The sequence below is a fragment of the Lactuca saligna genome, chromosome 4, assembly GCF_052625555.1.
Source record: "Lactuca saligna cultivar CGN05327 chromosome 4, ASM5262555v1, whole genome shotgun sequence".
Lineage (NCBI taxonomy): Eukaryota > Viridiplantae > Streptophyta > Magnoliopsida > Asterales > Asteraceae > Lactuca > Lactuca saligna.
This window is the reverse complement of record NC_136420.1, coordinates 85,412,938-85,427,459: the sequence shown is the minus strand read 5'-3', so window position 1 is coordinate 85,427,459 and position 14,522 is coordinate 85,412,938. Positions and strand designations below refer to the sequence as shown.

The 14,522-nt window shown below is 35.2% G+C and overlaps 1 protein-coding gene across 1 annotated transcript; it reads left to right on the top strand.

Annotated features, from left to right (window-relative positions):
• The first annotated feature begins 12,196 nt into the window (after positions 1 to 12,196).
• Positions 12,197 to 14,285, top strand: LOC145042287 (uncharacterized). The gene is made up of 4 exons (XM_078990690.1): positions 12,197 to 13,412; positions 13,500 to 13,748; positions 13,898 to 14,017; positions 14,104 to 14,285. Exons 1-4 carry the CDS (start codon positions 12,324 to 12,326, stop codon positions 14,149 to 14,151), a joined length of 1,506 nt encoding a protein of 501 aa, XP_078846816.1. The 5' UTR covers positions 12,197 to 12,323; the 3' UTR covers positions 14,152 to 14,285.
• The last annotated feature ends 237 nt before the right edge of the window (positions 14,286 to 14,522 follow it).

Below are 14,522 nucleotides of genomic sequence, written 5' to 3'. Positions count from 1 at the left end.
TCGGGTGGAGTAGGAACAAGATTCCATACGTCGTTTCTTTCAAATTCTGCTAGCTCTTCTTGCATAGCTTTTACCCAATCTGGATCTTTTATAGCAGAATGTATGGTTTTGGGTTCGGTCGTGGATAAGAAGGCTCCAAATAAACATTCATTTGTGGATGCGCCTCTACTTTGAATGCCTATGTTGGGATCTCCGATGATTTGGTCTGTTGGATGATTTCTGGTCCACTTTATTAAGCGATTCTCTTCCGCTATAATAATTGGAGTTTCAGTATCCCATTGTTCTTCTCCGGGCGTTTCATCTTGGAATAGGTTTGAAGGTTCCCCCATAAATGATGCATCGGGATTGTTTTGGCTATTTGGGGATGGGGTGTTTAAAGGAGGATTTGGTGTTTGTTCCAAAGAGGAAGTATGTGTTGGTGGTTCCCCCTCGAATTGATTTGCATCATTTTGGTTTGTTTGTGGAATTACTTCACTGGGTGTTCCTGTAGGGTCAATTAAAGTAGTTAGAAGTTCAGAATTGTAAGCAGTTTTTGGTTGTTCAAAAAGCAAATCAAGATCGATTTCAATGTCTATGTCAGGAGAAGGTGTTTGTTGAATTGGATTTTGAAAAATATTTTCAATCATTTTTGAACCAAAATGTTCACGATCCAATTTCCTAACATAAAATTCATCGAAATGAACATCGGTACTTTCTTCAATTACTCTAGTACATTTATTCAGTACTCAATAAGCAGCTGAAGAAAACGAGTAACCAAGGAAAATTCCTTCGTCCGACCTTGATTCAAATTTTGAAAGGTGATCTTTATTATTCTTTACGAAGCATCGACAACCAAAAATATGAAAAAATTTGATGTTTGGTTTTCGGTTGTTAATGACTTCATATGGTGTTTTATGAAGATGTTTATGGATTAAGGAACGATTTTGAGTATAGCAAGCTGTGGCTATTGCTTCTGCCCAGAAGTATTGTGGCAGATCAGCGAAGATAAGCATTGATCTTGCAGCTTCACATAGAGTTCGGTTCCTTCTTTCGACAACACCGTTCTGTTGTGGAGTGTATGGGGCTGAGAAGTTGTGTTCAATTCCTTTGTCTTTGAGAAATGAATCTAGAGTATTGTTTTTGAACTCTAAACCATTATCACTTCGGATTCTTCGAACAGGTCGTTTCAACTTCAGCTCGATTTGTTTGATGAAGTTGATCATCTTTTCAGGTGCTTCTGATTTTAGTCTTAAGAAAAAGACCCAAGTAAAGCGCGAGAAACCATCAACGACAACAAGAATGTACTTCTTCCCTTGTATGGTTTGGGTTTTGGCAGGGCCACAAAGGTCTATGTGCAACAACTCTAGTGGTTCGGACACACTAGATTCTGAGATGCTTTTGTGAGTGGATTTGGAAAGTTTTCCTTTTTCACATGCAGCACAAAGAGTTTCGTTATCAAGCTTCAGAAGTGGTAGCCCTCGAACAAGATCATCGCCAATTAATTTGTTGATGTACCCAAAGTTTAGATGGGAAAGGCGGCGGTGCCATAACCAACTAATATCTGTTGGGGTTTTAGATAACAAACAGATATCGGGTTTACCATAGATAAGATCCATGTCAAGTGGATACATATTTTCGGCACGGTGAGAATCAACTATAACATCTTTGGTTTTGGCGTCCATGATCAAGCTTCGTTGTTTGGTGAAAAGAACTTCAAGATTGTTATCACACAGTTGAGAAACACTGATGAGGTTGTGTTTCAGGTCATCGACGAAGGCAACTTTCTTTATGGTAAAATTACCGTTTGTTATGTTTCCATAACCTTTGATTTTTGCTTTCATGTTGTTGCCGAAGGTAACATCTTGATTGGTTTGTATAGGTTTGAAGTCACGTAAGTAGTTCCGGTTTCCTGTCATATTCTTGGAGCAGCCACTATCAATATACCATGTATCATCATTGGGTTCTCCAGCATTAAGTACCTACAATCAGACAGAAACTTTAGGTACCCAAATCTGAATAGGTCCTGGTTTGTCAGTTGTTATTTTGGGTGCTTTGCTTGATGAATTTCTTTTATCATTTGACCTCACATTATTGTAATTGTTTGGTTTATGACGATGGAATGGTTGAGGTTTGATTTGATCTATCAATTTTACCCAAAATGCGATTTGTTTTTGAAAACCTGTGGGTTGATAAGATCTGTGATTTGGTGAAAGATATCCTAGATGTGAAGGTTTGTTTGAAAAGTTTTCTTCATATCTGGGATGTGATGGGCGATTTTGAAAAGCTTTTTGATGATGATGGTTTGAAACTTTCGGATGTGATGGTTTTTGAAAGTTCCTTGAATGATTAAAAGTAATATCTTGAAAGCGGTTTTCAAAAGGTTTTTGAAAAGATTTTGGTTTTTGTTTGGAAACCTGTTTATGAGGTATGACGTATGGTTTAACTGGTTTCTTTGGTTGTTTTTCAAAAATGTTTGGCTTGATTAGTGGGGTTTTGGTGACTTGAATGGATTTTTTGCTTGTTTGTTGTTTCTTGGAGTATTTTTGTCCCAGACTAGTTTTTCCAACAATTGATGAAGTCATTGTGGGAAAAGCAGTTGGTATAGAAGTACTACCATCCTCATAAGAGGAATTTTCTCCATTCAAAATTTTTTTGAGTTTAGTGGTTCCATCGGTATGTTTGATTTGGTGAGTTAAAGAACTTGCAGAGTCTGTTTCAGAATTTACAACTCTTTTGAAAGACTTTTTGGAAACACTGAAAACAGTATCATCTGGACTACAGTTGATAACTGTTTCTTCATCTGAATCTTCCTCATTAACAGATGTGAAAAGATTAGGTAGAGTAGATTCAGAGTTTTCACAATTCGTCATGTTTTCCTGTTTTGCTTGTTCAATTTCAAAGGATTCTCTTCCAATTCCTGGTCTATAATTCGTATCAATTTTGCCAGTTCCCAAGGTGTTTGCCTTGGTGAAAATATCATCACTTAGCTTTCTGGAAACTTTGATAGAATCCATATTCCATATCAGTCTTTTATTCTTGGTTTCAAGAGAATTGATTTGTTTTAAAGAATCAGTCAGCTTTTCATTTAAAACATTGTATTTGTCAGTTGATTCTTGAAAGTCTTGTTTCAACTGAAGGATTTCCATTTCTAAAACATCTTTTATTTCAGAAGAAATGACTGACTGATTTTTTAGTTCCAAATCCCTTTTCTGAATTAGGGTCTGATTTAATTGTTCCAAGACGTGATTATAATCTTCTGATTTTCTTTCAACGTCTCTTTCCAATTTGCTTTTCGTTCTTGTTGATTCTCCAAATTTGAGTTGCAAGGTTTGTAACTCAGATTTGCAAATATCATAATTGACCATTGTGTCGTGATATGTTTTGAGATCAACTTCTAGACTAGTCTCAATTTTGGTTATGTGGGACTCAAAAATTGTTTTGGAAAAACCAAGTTCATAGATCATAGACCATACCTGTTCTATGACGTTTGGAGCTCTTGAAGGTATTTAAACACCAGCTATGAAGCAGAAGTTTGATTGTGTTGGTTCGTGTTCAGCTTCGTCATCAGAAGTTGGCCAGTATTCCACACTTGGTTCATGGATTGCCATCAATGCTCTTTGCTTTTCTTGGTTTTCCAGTTTCTTCAATTCATCGGCTCTTTGAGCATAGTATGCTGGGTCTTTGATTTTGGTTTTGTTTTTGGCTCGACATTCTCTGGCATAGTGATTTGTTCCTTTGCAGTTGTGACAAATGATCACTTCTTCATCACTATCATCCTTTTGACTTTTAATCGGAAGTCTTTCAGGTGTTTGACTTTGGGTTTGTTGGGAAGGTTGAGAATGGTTTTGTTGGAATCCAAAATTTTGGTTGTTTTGAAAACCATTGTTTTGATTGTTGTAACCTTGATTTTGGAAACCTCTGTTTTGATTTTGAAAACTGTTGTTTGGATTGTGATTATGACCTGAGTTGGGATCGTTTTGAAATCCCTGGTTTTGAAAACCTTGGTTTGAGTTATTTTGGAAAGAAGGTTTTTGAGAATTTTGTCCAAAGTAAGGTCTAGGTTGAAAACCTGAGTTGTTTTGACCAAAAGATGGTCTTGGTTGAAAACTTGAGTTATTTTGTCCAAAAGATGGTCTTGGTTGAAAATTTGGTCTAAAATTTGATTGACCATGATTTGGGATAAATCTCTGGAGATTTGTGTTTGCAACCAACGCACACAGTTGTTGATAATCTGCTTCATCATTTGAATCAGACTGGAAGGCTTGGTTTTGAAAAGATGTAGTCCGATTAAAATGATTAAAGTTTTGATCATTGAAAGGTGTTTGGTTTTGAGAAGTTGTGGACACAAGTGCAAGTGGTCCTCCAAAAGCTACAGTGGTTGGTGGGTCAATCGAGGATTCATACGATTGAAGTTCTCCATACAAGTTGTACAAAGTTTCAGTATGAATAGCTGGATTTCCCTGAATAATGAGTTTAACCATTTTCCAGCTTTCGAAAAGATTGTTTAAAAACGTGAGATTTATCTCGTGTTGTGTCTTTTTGATACCCAAATTGTTCATTTTAACCATAATCAGATTGAACCTATCATGAGCATCATGGATGGTTTCTGATGAAAGCATTTTGAAATTATCGAATTCATTCAAAACAGATGTTCTTTTGTTTCCGATAATTCTTTTATTTCCACAAAAACGATTTTTCAAATTCTCCCAAATTTGATTTGCGGTTAACAGTATAATGTCATCCATTTGACTTAGAATACTGTGAGGTATTCCAGAAACAAGTTCCTTTTTGGCTTGGAGTTCCAACTTTTTTGTAATTTCAACTTGAGTGGCTTGATTTGTAGCAAGAGTAGCCATATTTTATGGAGTAACAAATGTTCCTTCTACACACTTCCAGACATCTTCATTTATAGCATTAAGATGAAGATTCATACGGCCAACCCACGAATTATACTCTTCAAGAATAAGTATGGGTGCCCGTGAACCAGATCCTAAGCTATTTGCAATGGAGACAGAGTTCATGTTGGAGTAATTTGCCAAAGACATTTTTTTTTGAAAGGATTTTGAACAAGTGATATTAAAATGAAATTTTTAAAGAAAAGCTTATGGAAGGTTTATAAACGCTATAACCAAAAGTTTTTCGACAAAAATTTCAAGGTAAATCACACAAGCTCTGATACCAATTGTTGGATATTATTCCTTTTATATATCAGCTCAGATACCGATTTGTTGGAAATATAACAATCTGATCACCACAACAAAAGGCTCGGTTACCAGTTACTGTGTGATAGATATATCAATTTAAGATATAAGATATATATATATATATATATATATATATATATATATATATATATAAAGAATAATAATTGCGGAATAAGTATAAATATGAAAGCTGTAAATGACTGAAAGCTATAATAATATAAATGACTGTATTTAAATGACGTAAAGCTATAAATAATATAAATGACTGTATTTAAATGACATAAAGCTATAAATAATATAAATGACTATATTTAAATGACATAAAGCTATAATAAAGTATATAAATATATAAATATATATCAAGTAGGTTCTTCAATAAATTGACTGAACTGGACTTATGGAGCGACTGGTCGATATTTGTTCTTTGAATGGACTGGTCGATATTGGGACTCTTGGAGCGACTGGTCGATATTTGTTCTTTGAATGGACTGGTCGATATTGGGACTCTTGGAGCGACTGGTCAATATTTGTTCAAAGATCAATCCGGCATTGGATAAGTAACAAAAAGTTCATTTAAAGCTCGATTTTATGTAAAACAAGTGTTTACAAAAGGGTACAAAATACATGGGTTTATGTATTTGTAGTTGAAGTAATTTTTGGGTAAAAACATGCACACGGGTCGTGTAAGATAAGGCACAAGTGACACGGGTCGTGTAGGAGGGTTTTGGAGGGTTTTCTTGAAGAATGATGCTGACACGGGGCGTGTTGATTTAGCCTTGCTGAACACGGGGCGTGTTCATGATGCTGATGCTGACACGGGGCGTGTTGATTTAGCCTTGCTGAACACAGGGCGTGTTGAGGTTCAGAAGTATGAAGAAGGCAATCAGAGGGCAACACGGGGCGTGTTGATTTTGCCTTGGTTTTTAACACGGGGCGTGTTCGTGTCAGAGTTAATTTCGGGATTTTTGTGATTTGAAGGTAAGTTTTGTTTGTGATGTTTTGGCTAGGGTAATGGTGTTAAGGTGTTTTGAGGATGTTTTCAAGGTTGTTTAGAGGTTGGAAGGAGGTTTATATAAGGTGGTAAAGGTGGTGAAATTTCTCATGAAGATGATGATGAATAGTGATGGGTTTTGTGGTTGATCTTGATGCAAAAGGTTTTGGGTTGTTTCATGGTTGTGTTTTGGTGTTTTGATGTAAGGAAAGTGTTTGGTGGTGTATGATGTGATGATCAAAGGTGGTGAAGATGAAAAACCTTTAGTTTCAATGAAGAAGATGAAGATGGTTGATGGTGTTCTTCATTTAGCTTCTTGTTTGATCTTGGTGTTCTTCACTTGGCTTCTTGTTTGATCTTGGTGTTCTTCATTTAGCTCCAGGGATTTGTCTTTGTTCTTGAGGAGGATGAAGATTTGTGATGTTCTTGGGAGAGTTTGTAGTTTGTAGAAGTGTTACAATATTACAAATGAACACACACACTCACACACAAACTCACGTATACATATATGAGAGAAAACAAATATCTTCTTCACTTGAGTGTATTTTGAAGAGTATGGCTGGTGTATGCAAGTTGATGTAGACTAGTAGGAGCAAAAAACATGGGTCTTCATTTGGCTTCTTATTTCCTTGACTTTGTTTGACTTCCTCTTTGTTTGACTATTCAACACATATACAACATATATATAATACATATATACAATATATATAATACATATATACATATATAATACATACATATGTATATAATACATATATATATATATATATATATATATATATATATATATATTGTTGAAACTGTTTAGTCACACATATGTGTTTTCGTCATTCGCGTGTTTTCGTATTTTCCGTTTTATCACGCATTCATGCAACCTGAAATAACTGATAATATTTGTTAGATTGTATAAAAACAGTTCATCTTATTTCAGTTATGGTCACATACAAGGTTACATAAGAACATTTTTCAACAGTCCGGGTTGGGTCTTTTGTCACGAGTCATGCACCAAAGAAAAAATAATTCAACTTTAGAAATTTAACCCACTTTGGAGGGGGCAAAAATGCTGCATTTAAGAACTCGGTGGGCCAGACGTAAACATGGATGAATGATTGAGGAATCCTTGGAGGATGATGATGAATATCGTGGTTCGTGGGTGATTGTTGCCAAAAATGGTGTTCGTTAAAGGTTGTGGGCCAAGGTCGCCTCAACGTAGGTGGTTGCACGATTATGAAGGAACTAACCCCAACCAATGTTTTCAAATAGTGATTGAACTCCTTCTAGCACTCCGAGAGCTTCAAAAGACTCTCTATGGAGGAACTTTGTTGATTTGACTTTGTGCTTGTTGGAAATGAGAAGTCATATGTTTAACTGTGTTCACGGTTCAACAAACGAAATGGGGGGTCGTTGGATTTGCTTTTCGACCCATTCTTAGATGAACTTGGTCCGGTTTTGGCGCACTTAGACATTGTGACACGGGACAAGAATTGGACAATATGGATTCACAATTCACACTAAAAACCATACAGATGACAACACAATTCCAACAAGAAATGGGTATTCAATATGAAAATATTCAAGAGAAAGGAATGAATGTACCCAATTTGATTATACCCGGGACGAATTGTGGAAGCAGAATTTTAACCACCAAAAAGATTCTTCAAAACACACCCCCAACTTATGTGTTTTCTCTATGTTTTACGCTTGAATTGCTAGAACGACCCCAAAAACATGTCTCAAGATGATTTTCCGACGATTAGAGTGGCGGCACTTGGAATTGGGTGAAAAATTTTAGTGAGTTTTTTGGGGGAAGATTGGTATGCTCCCACTAACATAATAATTATACTATTGCTAGCATAACAATTATGCCCCCACTAGCTTTGACATGTATTCAAATATCAACTGGACTTTTAGAAAATCAATGCTCTTGACTTTCTTACTAAAGTTCAGATTTCTAATACGTGGTGTTTCGATAAGTCTTCATCTAGACTTCTTAAGCTCATACACCTTTCATTAGACATCATATGTGTATGTTTAAACCTTTTCAAAACTTATGACAATAATTCCTGAATGTTCAAATATTTCTTGTCATTTCTCACAATTCGAACTATGAAAAGGGATGTCATAATCATATATGAATTTGAGAACGCAATGTCACAACCGATGATCTTAATGATATCAACCAAATTTGAAATCTACTATCGAAAATGTTTCCTCATAATCATTTTCATGAATCAAAGTGTAAACTTTTGCCACCTAGATTTTATGGTGTATGTGTTCCTATCTATGTGAGTTTATCAATTCCAACCTATAATCATAAGATAAGGTTGAAAACAACCCAAAATCGAATTTAGTTTTCCTTTCATGGACCAAACTTTGCTTATTCTTATTTTCTCGCCATTTGGCAGCATAAGAGCCTACCAATGCTTCCAAGTTGTCAAGCAGCTCACTTTTATTGACCAATGTACTATCACTGACCAATGTGCTCTTGCTTTTTGCATTCAAATGAGGACTCATAGAACTCACATCATAGTCAACTTTACTGGAATGTGTATAGAAACAAGAATGTGTCAACTTAACACGATATGTAATCAACTTGAGGTCGAGTGCTAATTTTAACTAATAGGTTTATTCTTGACTGATTCCTGAAACTTTTCAAGATCATTAAGACTCCCACTAACTTCTTGACATATAATTTTTTATGTTAAGGAACATTTATTGACAAGCAAAAACGAATATTCAAAAGTTAGTGTCGGTGCTTATCAAGACAACACTTCATTTAATTGGTACTAGTTTATACTTTGTTTCAATCAAAACAACACAACTACCAATTTCAAATGTGTTAGAGCAAGAAAATATTTCTACTCCACATCTCATGAAGTGTTATAAACCTACTTAGTTTGAGATGAGCTTCAAGATACGATTTGAAGTTACTAGAGTGTCACTCTAAAACTTGATTTGGAAACGAAGTACGAATCATCGCTTGACTAAACTATTCCAACAATTATCAATTCCTCTTCTTAGCCGAAACAATTTCACTAAGACGTACTTAAAGGATCAATTGTGACATAGTTCCATAATCATTAAGATGATAATAAAACATGATACTAAGGTACTCTCCTTTCACATAATCAATAAGTATAGCTTAACTTATAGAGCTTTTAGCGAGAAACAGGAAAAACGCATGAATATAACTCTGACCTGAATACCTCTTCACATCGGGCTCCTAGTGTTTTAGGGACTTTACTAAATTATTCTAAAAGTTGGGAAGAAAATCTAACTCAGAACCTAGAGAGGTTAGAGAGAGATTGGAAGGAATTTGGTTAGAAAATAGAGCAATATCGAGGGTCTATATATATTGTTGGGGGTGCGTCGTGCTTGTCCAAGAGGCTCGCCGCGCCTTAGCGCTTTATTGGCTTTTTGCCACGTGTCGCGATCCAATTAAGCCACATCCTTTTATCTAGAACTTTGCCACGTGTCACCATTTCATGGTGCAACGTGTCACACTCTTATGGAGCCATGTCGTCGTGTCTCTTGGAGGAGTGGGCGGCCGACCTTGCCACGTGGCACCACCAGGTGGTGCCACGTCATCAACATAATGTTATTTTTCGCATATCTTCGGACAACCATAACTTTCACATACGAGCTCCGTTTGTGGTGTTTTTTATATTCCCGGAATCCTCTCGACGAGCTCTACAAGTTTCATTAAAGTCTCAACCGCTAATTTTTCGCTCTAACTAAAATTCATATTTAAACCGGTCTATACGGTAAAGTCCGTGTAAAATTCATAACTCATTCATACGAATTTCGTTTTCGACGACAGGTTCATATTTACATGATATTCAATTCTCATTTAGATTATTTTGGCTAACAATCAACTAATTAGAATTTCATTTTTAGTGCATGCACTATTGCACCAAAACTTCGAAAAATCATAATTTCCTCTCACCAAGTTAGATTTGGATGTTCTCTATATGCACGTTCTTAGCTTTACGATTACTACAACTTTCATTTAGATTGTTTAGGCTAATAATCAACTTATCAAAAAATTACTTTTTACGATACATAGTGTCGTATCGGTTTAATCATGAAACTTCGAATAAGCATAACTTATTCATATGAAGTCGGATTTTAAAGTTATTTATATGTACGAAATCTTTGTTATATATACTATCACTTTGGTTAAGATTATTTATCCTATCAAAATGTCATTTTGATCGTTTATTGTATTTTATTTGTCTAACCCGAATATGTGGGTGTTACATCATTTATATGACTTTTTAAAGGAAATAAAGGGGACGCACAAGCTTTCACAATTCCATCCTCATCAATAAATGTAGACTGAAACACCTGGGAAGCAAACAAATATTCAATTCGGATGATCAAGAAATGTAAATCATACAATTCATAAAATTAAAAAAAGAATAAGAGGGTAGTATGGTCTTATTACCATGTTTTCCAAGATTTATGTTGAATCTTGAAAGAAAGGCAACAAATACAGCTACCATTGAAGGTAAAAATTTAAAGCAGCTATGCAACACAACATTTCATTCCTATAAGAAATAAAGGCAACTTTATGCATAACTACGTATTTTTACTCTAACCTGATGCAAACAAACTTCATGGCTTAGTAGTTATATGAAAGTACGATGCAAACATGTCTGTTAAGAAATGGAATTAAAACAGGTCCTTCCATATATAATACTGTGAATAACTTTTCATTTTTACATTTTTACAAAATCTCTTTTTAAAAATCTTAACTTTTCATTTTTACAAATTTTTAACCCATGTTGAGTCATCACCTACTAAATAGTTGATATAAGATAGTGCATTTAGTAAACACTTACAATTCCTTTACCTCATACACACGAGATGTAGGAAAACAAGTAAAGAAACGACGGCTCTATAGGAACCATATTGGACGTTGAAGAAGTTAGTTTTTTGCAAAAAATTTGCATGTAAACAAAACACCGAAAGACAAAACTCATGTAAATAAACAAGGCAAGTGTGTTTGCTGCAGTGATGTCACAACCTTAGAATTTTTTTTCTTCCGAACTAGAGCTTTAGGGCCCTAATTCTAAGAGACTCATATTCTCCAAACTTAACTAAATATTAATATATCTTAAATCTGAGTTTGAACAAACTCAAGGAAACAGTCATCAAAGCTATCCAACAACATGTATTTGTTCATTTGTTGGTTTGCAATGTTTGTGTGTGTGGCCATGTAGCTTCAACCACATACGATTCTTTTATAAATTTGTTCTATATAACTTTCTTTCATATATGTTCTACACATATAATCCATCGTTCGCCAAATGTACGGAATGCATGCACATGTTTCTTATGAAACAAAAGAATCAATGCTTCATGTATTTTCAAGGTTGATCTCTTACTCTCTTAGTACATTTTCCATGTCAAACACGTCCGCATCATCTACTCATCACGTGTTTTCCTCATGACTCATGAGTTATGAACCCCCACCTCATCGTAATCTCATCAAGGGCGAAGATTCGATAAGTTCATATTCCAAAGTCTTTAAAATCGGTCCAAAATATATTTCCTTACTTCTATTGCACAACACCGTCAAACATCCTTTCTCCGTTTCCTCGACTCGAATCGACTTTCCCTAAAATCTCAGTTTTCTGTTACGAATTCAATTCTTTTCAGTTTCTTCCGTTTCTCTCTCTCACACACACAAACACAAAGGAAGACACACACTAAACAAGATCAGAGATGATGTCAATTGAAAGGCTTTGTTCGCTTGAAATTCTGTGTGGAGTTCAAGAAGAAGTTCTCACAACGATGGATCAAATAGCTCGAAGGTTTCCGAAAAATTCTATACAGAGTACGCCCCGATGTTGTAAATTTAGGGTAGTTTTCTTCTAAGTACAATACAATCAGATAATCATCAGGAGTGACTTCTGGAATTTTTCGTCAATTTTATGTTTTAAATTTGGAAGATCGTATATCCGAATCGGTTTTTATCACTTTTTTTACGTTGCTAAAAAACTCTTCGTTTTCTTAGTTGTAAGTAATAGTTAGAAGTTTCGGTGGAATTATATAATCCTAGGGTTTCGTATGTGCTCTTTCCTTTCTAAGATCTGATAGTTCTGGTTGGCGTTGCTGTTTAAGCTTTTAGATAAGTAAATTGAATGGCGGGAAGTAGTAGTGCGTTAGGGTTCCCGAAGAGTCAATGCTGTAGCAGTTTAAGAGAACAATTGGCGAGAACTACATTGCGAAACGTGAGATTAAAGGGTCACTCGTATGTAGAGCTTAGGGAAGATAACAAGAAGCCTATATTCTTCTGCGTTTTGTGTCTGTCTCCATGCCATAACGATTCAGTTCTACACGATCATCTTCGCGGGAATCTCCATAAGAAGAACTATGAAGCTGCTAAGTCTACCTTGCTGAAAGAGAATCCTTGGCCCTTTAACGATGGGATGCTTTTCTTTCATACTCCATGTAATGAAAAGAGTCCCTTGCTAACTTCAAACCCTAACTTAGGAAGTAATTTGCTGTTGGAGAGTAATGAGAACAATAGTCTTGCCATTGTTACTTCTAATGGAAGCCCAAGTTCACTTGGAGGTGATGACAATATGGATGTTGATGAAAATGGGTATCATTTGATTGTACCACAGGTTCTGCATAAAGATAGACTTACTGATCTAGAAGTTAGATCAATTGGTCTTGGGAAAATTGGTGTTAGATACTATGAAAAAGATGGAGTTAGAAAGTGTATCAGTAGAATCTGGTGTGAATGGCTTGGGGATTGTCATCCTAATCAAGATGATACAAATACAAATACAACCCCACATCATGACTTTGCGATTCTGTCATTTTCATTTAACTATGACATGGGCAGAAAGAATGTGCTAGATGAAATGTTGTTTTTGCCTTCCTCAGAACTAAACAAGGAGAACAGAGGAAAGAAGAGGAAGTCATTCTCTGATCCAGAAGATATGAGTGAATCTTTGAGCAATCAGTGCGAATCTTCAGGGGAAGAATACTTAACTTCTGTTGACTCTAGCTCAAGAAAACTTGTAAAATACGATGATAACTCACTGAAATTGGGAATTATACCTAGCCGAAGTGTGAGGAAAGAGTTAAGGGTGCATCGACGTGTAGCTTCAGAAAGAGTGTGTGATATCTGTCAACATAAGATTCTTCTTGGTAAAGATGTGGCTACACTTCTCAACATGAAGACTGGTAGACTTGTTTGCAGCAGTAGAAACTTGAATGGGGTATGTTCAAACTTCAATATCTTCTCTTCACACTCTTTATGTTTCTGTGATTATATATATATGAAGCTTTTCTGTATAACTATGTAGGCGTTTCATGTATTTCACATTTCGTGCCTTGTTCACTGGGTGCTTTTCTGTGAGTATGAAGTTTATACAAAACAACTAGTTGCTCCTAAAGTAAAGAAGCGAGGTAGAAGGAAGAAAGGTGTGAATATTACTGAAGCTGAAAAGGAGGAAAGAAAGCAAATTTATTGTGCATTTTGTCCAGAATGCCAGGGGACTGGTATAGACATTGATGGAGATGAGTTAGAGAAACCAACAGTCTCCTTGTCTGAGGTTAGTAAAATTTCTAGTTTTCTTGATGTAGTATTAAAATAATAGCTTCCAAAATCCAAACTATGGTGTGTTATTTTAATACTATATCAAGAAAACTAGAAAATTATAATGGTTTGAACAATCAAAATTAATTCCCTCCATTGTTTCAGATGTTCAGGTATAAAATGAAAGCAAGTGATGGACACAGAGAATATAGAAAATGTCCTGAAATGTTGCAAAATTGCTCAACAGGGTTTCATTTTCCTACCCAGTCTGAAGAAACAATGCAGGTTATACATTTTTTACTTATTTACCTATTACAGAAGCTTACTTCCAATTTGATAAATAATCATGTATGTAATGTTGGTTATTTCAGGAAAACGTGACACCATTGAAGATGCTTCGATTCTATCGTGCTGTTTGAGTAATGAGTAGTGGCTTCATTGTATGTATGTAGTTGTACATTGGAAAAACATCTCAAGTAGGTCCTTGTAGTTTGTAAATGTACATGTGTATCATTTCAAGTATATGGTTCTTTGTTTGGGTTGTGGTTAATAATTTCTATTTTTTTGTATGTTTTTTTTATTATATAACAAATTAATTGAACACAAGATGTTGAAACATTGAGTATGTATTGTAATGAAGAACCAATTCATGGCCGTTGTATGGATAAATGATGCTTATAATATATTAGAGAAAATTTTAGCCACTTAGCAAAATGGAACCAAAGAATAAATGAGGGGAATTTTGTAAAAAAGTTGGGACTTAATGCGCTAAAAAACTTAATTATCACTT